This window comes from Condylura cristata, unplaced genomic scaffold, assembly GCF_000260355.1.
Source record: "Condylura cristata isolate star-nosed mole 26May11 unplaced genomic scaffold, ConCri1.0 scaffold00041, whole genome shotgun sequence".
Lineage (NCBI taxonomy): Eukaryota > Metazoa > Chordata > Mammalia > Eulipotyphla > Talpidae > Condylura > Condylura cristata.
In genome coordinates, this window is record NW_004567142.1 from 5,324,441 (window position 1) to 5,330,496 (window position 6,056).

Sequence of the window (6,056 nt, forward strand, 5' to 3'; positions counted from 1 at the left end):
CGGCGCCGACTGCTGCTTGCTGGCCCCCTGGCGCCCGCGGAAGGACGAGACGCAGACTGAGCTCAGCATTGGACGGGGGGCGGGGCTTTAGGGGCGGGGTGTCGAGGGGCGGGGCCGAAGGGCAGAGCCAGGCGCGATTGGGCGGAAGGAGGAGACGGAGGGGAAAGGCGGGGCCGCGGTGGAGGCGGGCTGAACTGATTGGTAGCGGGGGATTCGGGGCGGGGTTGAAGCGCGGAGAGGGGCTGGGACCGGCCTCTCTGGATGGGGCGGGGCTACGGATAAAACTCACCGATTGGCTGTTTTCGACATTAGGGGCGGGGCCGAATAGTTGTTAAAGGAGGCGGGACGAGCCACTAATTTACCAAGCCACTGGCGTGGTAGCACTAGGAGATTGGAGGAGGCGGGGCTACATCTGAGAAGATCTGATTGCGCTCAATGGAGTCTAAGCTATTTAACGCGGATCGACCGACCGTGACGGGAGGAGGGAGGGCTGGGGCCACAATAGAGGGGCGCTGTCCTTGATCAGACACAGAAAGATCTCTGACCCGGACCTAAGGCGCGGGCAAGCAGAGTCTGATGCGGAGGGGCAGATGAAAACAGTGGGGTTGAGCTCTTAACGCAGTTTAGAAGAGGAGGGGCGGACCTCACAAACAGGCGGGGCCCGAAGAAGTAGAAGCAGCCCCGATTGGGCCGGAGCGCGACGAGCCGGGGCTGGTCGAGGGGCGGGAACTGGAAATGAGAATTTCCAGGACTTTTCGCGCGAAATGGCACTAGACTGGATAGAAAGGGAACGCGTTGAAGGTGAGACCGAGACCTAGGGAAACGGGCGAGGTGGCAGGCCTGGAAGTTTGGGAGCGTCTGCGGAGGACTAGGAGTGCGGGTTAGGTAGAGAAAGAACGGGGCCGAAGCCCTGGGCGGACCCACCTTGGACGTGAGACCGAGACTGCATTGGCCGGGACTGAGGCAGGTGGGTGAGGGCCACGAATTCTAGAAAATGTTTTGAATGGGCGGTGGGAAGGCAAAACTAAGGCAGCGGCGGGCTAGAAAGCAGCCAAACGGGGCGGGAGAGGGGCAGGTTTAGGAAAGGGTGGAAGAACGAGAGACGGAGCCTATAAGGGAAAGGTGACACCTGCAGAGTTCAAAGCTATTGGACTGGGAGGATGGATGGGACCTGAAGCGGTCCCATCTGCGAGAGAGCCAGAAGGGTCAGCGGGGTCTTAGAGGGCAGTGCGAGCACTTCCCATTGGCGAGAGAAAGGGGACGAGGCCAAAATAACAGGGAACTGCAGGCCTGAGGACCGACGGATGGATGAGGATGGGTGAGGTGAAAGCCCAAGCGCCGTCCAGGTGAAGCGAGGTCGGACCAATGGGAAATGGGGCGGGATTGGGTTTCAGAGTCGACCAATGGGAGGAGACCGTTGGCTGAGGGGCGTGGCTAACAGAGGGGCGGGGCCATAACCTGGCGGACAGGGCCGGAGCGGGTCCGGCCCCGCCCCCGAGGCTGGCCTAGCCGCCGGGACGCTGGGCGCAGGCGCCGGGCTGGGGCGGGGCCAGCGGCTGCGGCTTGGGCTGCGGCGGGAGGAGGCGGTGCCTGTGGGAGCGAAGGGGGCGGGTCAGGGGCTGCGGGCGTCCTGGCCCGGCACCTTCCCTGGCCCGACGCCTCCCTCTGCAGGTGCGGCGGCGGGTTAGTATGGGCACCTCCCCCCCCGTCCCTCGCTCCCTGATCCCGACTGTCTCTCCTGACGTCTCTTTTTCTACGTTGTATTTCGGAGGACTCGACCTCCCCCCACCCCCACCCCCGTCTCTGCCTTCACCCTGAGATCCTGGCCCCTCTTTACAAAGACTCCCCTCTTGCTGGGTCTGTCCCATTGCCCTCTGAATCTGTGCCCCTTTTGAATCTTGCTCCTCTTCCCTCTAAGCCTCCATTCCCCCCACCCCACTCTTTTTCTGCCCCAGTGTTTTTCTCTGGGCTCTCGGTCTCAGCCCCTCTCTGTGGTCTCAGCCCCGGTCAGTCCCGGTAGATCGCTGTCCCCACTCTTTCTGTCCTCTACCCCACCCCCAGCGTCCGCAACTTGCTCTCTCTGGGTCTCTGCCCATCCATCTGGGGGTCTTCCCCCACTTTGTCTCAGCCTTTTCTCTTTCTGCCCTTTCTCTTTCTCTGTCCCTTCGTGGTCTCTATCCCCCCAGTCTTTTCCACCCACTTCTAAGTAGTCTGTGTTCCTCTTTCGAGGTCTCTGCCCCCACTTCTCTGGGACCTTCTCTCTGTCCTTAGGTTTCTGTCCCTCTCTGAATCACTCTTCCTTCCTTTCAGGCTCCCCACACCCCACCTCACCCCTCTAGCCCTCATCCTGGCCAGGGCTGGAGGCTGCGTCACTGCAGAGAGTTGCAGAAGTGGGTCCTGTCCTGCAGACCAGGAAAGTAGTAACCCTCTTTGCCCAGGCCCAGGCTCCCCCCACCTCCGGATCCAGTATCCCCTGCTGTCCATAAGCCCCAGATGGGCCCCAGCAGGGCAGAGAAAAGATATCAGGACTTCATCCTCCTCTCTTTCCCAATTCTGGAGTATCCCCAGACAGAAGCAGGAAATTTGGGTGCCATCACTTGCTCGTGGTCCTTCCAGACCCCACTAGGGAATGTGAGAGATTTGTGAACCTGAATTCTCCACTCATGGGGGACAGAGGGACAAGGTTACAGAATGCCCAGCTCTGCAAACAGACTAGGGAGAGGCACATTTGATTGTCTGCCAGGGACAGCAGGAGGAAGAAGGTGAGGGCTTAGGTTGTTAAGGCTTCTGGACAAGTCCGGGTTTGGATGGAGGCTACAGCAGGAATTGGGTGGCACGGGTCCAGGGAAGGGGATAAGGTAAAGGGACAACTGTCCTCCCTTATGTCCTCCACCCCCACCTCCATTCTGCTTTTCTCGGGTGCTTTTGACAACAGCCAAGCAGGGGATCAAATTACCACATCAGCATTTGTTGCAGAGGTCAAAAGGTATGAGCAAAAGTGGGGGCTGCGGGGGGAGGAGGTTGGAAGAGTGGGTACTGTGGGTACTCAGGATTGGAGACCTGGGGAGGAGGGTGGAGGCAGGGTAATGGGAGTGGGGCTGGTCCCGGGAAATTTGGGTGCCATCACTCGCTCCTGGTCCTTCCAGACCCCACTAGGGAATGTGAGAGATTTGTGAACCTGAATTCTCCACTCATGGGGGACAGAGGGGACAAGGTTACAGAACGCCCAGCTCTGCAAACAGACTAGAGAGAGGTACACTTGACTCTCTGCCAGGGACAGCAGGAGGAAGAAGCCAGCCTCGGCCCACGTTTCCAAACCCTTTCTCCACCCTCCTCTTGCCCAGTCTGTCCTTTCCCAGGGCCTCAAGCCACAAGATTCCTGAAAGCTCCAAACTCCCACCGCCATCCTTGCCTGCATCCATGCCCAATTCTCCATCTTCCAACCCCAAAGCCCTGGAATTGGGGAAGGGGCTTCCTCCTGATGTCTGCGACCCCTTCCTCCTTCTTCAACCCCATTGTTGTTAGACTCCTGTCCAAGAAAAGCGTCTCCCAGACATGAAAGGTAAAAATAGGAGACTCTGCCTACAGTCTTTGCCATGAGCCCCCAAATACCTTGATCACTGTTGCCCCCCCCCAAAGCTCGCTATTGAGGGGGTCCCTCCGCTGTAATCTTTGGGTCCCTATCTACTGAATCTCCCACCCCCAAATTGAAATCTAGGCGGTTTTACCACCCCCGGACCCTGAGCCTTCTCCCCCTCCCCCCGTACTCACCCCAAGTCGAAGCGGGGCGGGGCTGGGGGATCCGGGGCTGGCGGCAGGGGGGAGGGGTGTCCCAGCCCCAGCAGCTCTGGGCAGCAGGAGGCTGAAGAGGGGGGAGTGACATCATCGCCGGAGGAGGGGCAGTACAGCTCCCCCCTACCCGGGGGCTTCAAGCCCCGCCTTTATGGCCGACCCAGGGGTCCAGAAATCCCAGGGGATGAGGAAGACCGCCAGCCGAGGTGTGCAGGGATTATATCCTATTCCGTTAGAACACGGCTTGGAAAACACTTTACGATTTCAGCCACCCCCACAGCCACCTGTCGCTGGCGTCGCGACCTGTCGCCTCCCACGCGTGTTGTGGCTACGCCCGCCCCCAGCAGGGCGTGAACGCAGCCTGGACTACAACGTCCGTGATGCTCCGCGGAACCGGGGCCTTTGACGACCGGCAGCACCGGCGAGAGCTTCACGGGATTGGTAGTACAACCTCCTCGAGCCGTGCAGAAAAAGTGATAACCTTTGCCTCCAGCTCCTCCGAACTCCAGATATACGGACAGAAACTTTCTCACCAAAAAACGTGCGCGTTAAAAAACACAAAAAAACAAAAACGACCTAGATATGTTCAATGGGAAGAGCAGATTTTTACTAGTAGGGGGGGCGGGGCGGGAGGGGGGGGCACTGCTGCCACCCAGAGCGCATGCGCCTACCAGGATTTCAACCAGAGGACTGCGCCTGCGCAAGGCCACTCTCTGGCGCTCGGGCTGGGGAACGGCGAGCTCGCGCCAGTCCCACCCGGGCGCCGCCCTTCGCGTCCCCGCGGTCGAAGACGGCCACGTAGGTGCCCAAGAAGACGTCGCCCAGGATCCAGAGGGGCCCCGCCGGCGGAGGCACGTCCAGAGCCTGGAAGCCGGACATACAGAGGCGGACACCACTCCGAGATATCTGCAAATACACACGACAGCCCACTGGGTGTCACGCCCACCGGCCCCTTGCGCCTGGGAGCCAGAGATCCAGGCTCTGCCCGGGCTCTGGAGAGATGTGTGACCCCCTCCCACCCAGGGAGGGGCACCCGCCGCCCTGGCTGCTGCACTGTGGGGCTCTGCTGGCAGCGGCTGCTCCCTACCTGGATGACATACTCCTCCGCCGTGAGGTTGAACCAGACCTCCCCCAGGAGGAAGGACACCGGGGGGAGCTCCGGCAGTAGCGAGCACGGGATGAAGTACTAAGGGAGAAGAGACACCGTGGCCATGAGCGGGTCCTGCCCTGCGCTCCCTCGAGGCTCCCGGGGCCGAGGCTGTTTCCGCAGCGCAGAGCCGGGTGCTCAGGGCCTCTGCTCAGACTGTAGCCTCCTGGCTCTCCCTACAGCCCACATCATGGGTGTCGCCTCCCTCGGCTTTCTTTCACCAAACCTTCCTTTATCGACTAGTAGATGAAGAACTGGTGGCCCGCAGGACACCGCAGGTTCAGCGGTTTTGCAATTTGCCTTAAACTGAGCCTAAAATGTTTGTAAAACTGTAGACCAAGGTGCTCAGGTTGTATCCAGTGGAGTCTGCTGCTGTGCAACGTCAGGCAAGTAACGTACCCTCTGCCTCAGCTTGCAATCTGAAGCTGTGGACTGAAATAACATGGACTGCACAGGGAATTGGGTGAGAAGAAAAGTGAGTGGCCCAGAAGAATGGCCAGCACTTAGGAAATGCAAGTGTAGGTAACAAACCAGGCTCTGAAATGCTACTTTCAAGTACACCAAGCAGGCTTTGGCTAGGTAACAACACTTGTCAGCAGCTGAGGACTGGAAGCTGCCCTTCTGAGCCAGGAACACACTGTCCAGTGTCCTCCGTTCCCATCACTCCCAAGCACCTAGGAAAACAGCATTAAGCTGCTAGGAATAACTGTCCCAAAGTGTGCCTTCCTGGAAAAGCAGTGGGAGGGCTCTGGCAGGGGAGGAGCGGGACAGCGAGACTCCAGTGTCTGACTTGAAAGGAGCGACAACAGCTGCGATGCTGACCTGACCGCCCTGGTGTGTTCTGGCGCCGCAAAGTCAGTCCTCACAACACACCTCAGTGGTGGTGTTAGTTCTCCTGTTTGGACGTGAGGACGCCGCAGCAGAAGGATGTCCAGGACTCCACCCTGCAGGCCCTGCCCACTAGGGGCCACCTGGTCCCTTTTGCCAACCAGCACACATGTGGGCTTCAGCGCCCTCAGACATCACCCTCCCAGCAGCACCAGAGGGCCCAGTGATGGCCGGTCAGGTTCACCTGGAAGGACCCAGCCCCTCCCCAGAAGCTGCAGGGCCTCCTGGG

At 59.9% G+C, this 6,056-nt stretch overlaps 1 protein-coding gene across 1 annotated transcript in view; it reads right to left on the minus strand.

The window, feature by feature from the left end:
* Positions 1 to 4,382: 4,382 nt before the first annotated feature.
* Positions 4,383 to 6,056, minus strand: part of NAPSA (napsin A aspartic peptidase) — a 9,155-nt gene continuing 7,481 nt past the window's right edge. Inside the window, exons 7-8 of the mRNA XM_012733518.1 lie at positions 4,880 to 4,978; positions 4,383 to 4,698 (exon numbers count right to left, since the gene is read on the minus strand). Coding sequence (XP_012588972.1) covers positions 4,471 to 4,698; positions 4,880 to 4,978 — 327 coding nt within the window. The 3' untranslated portion in view covers positions 4,383 to 4,470. The remainder of the gene's footprint in view (positions 4,699 to 4,879; positions 4,979 to 6,056) is intronic.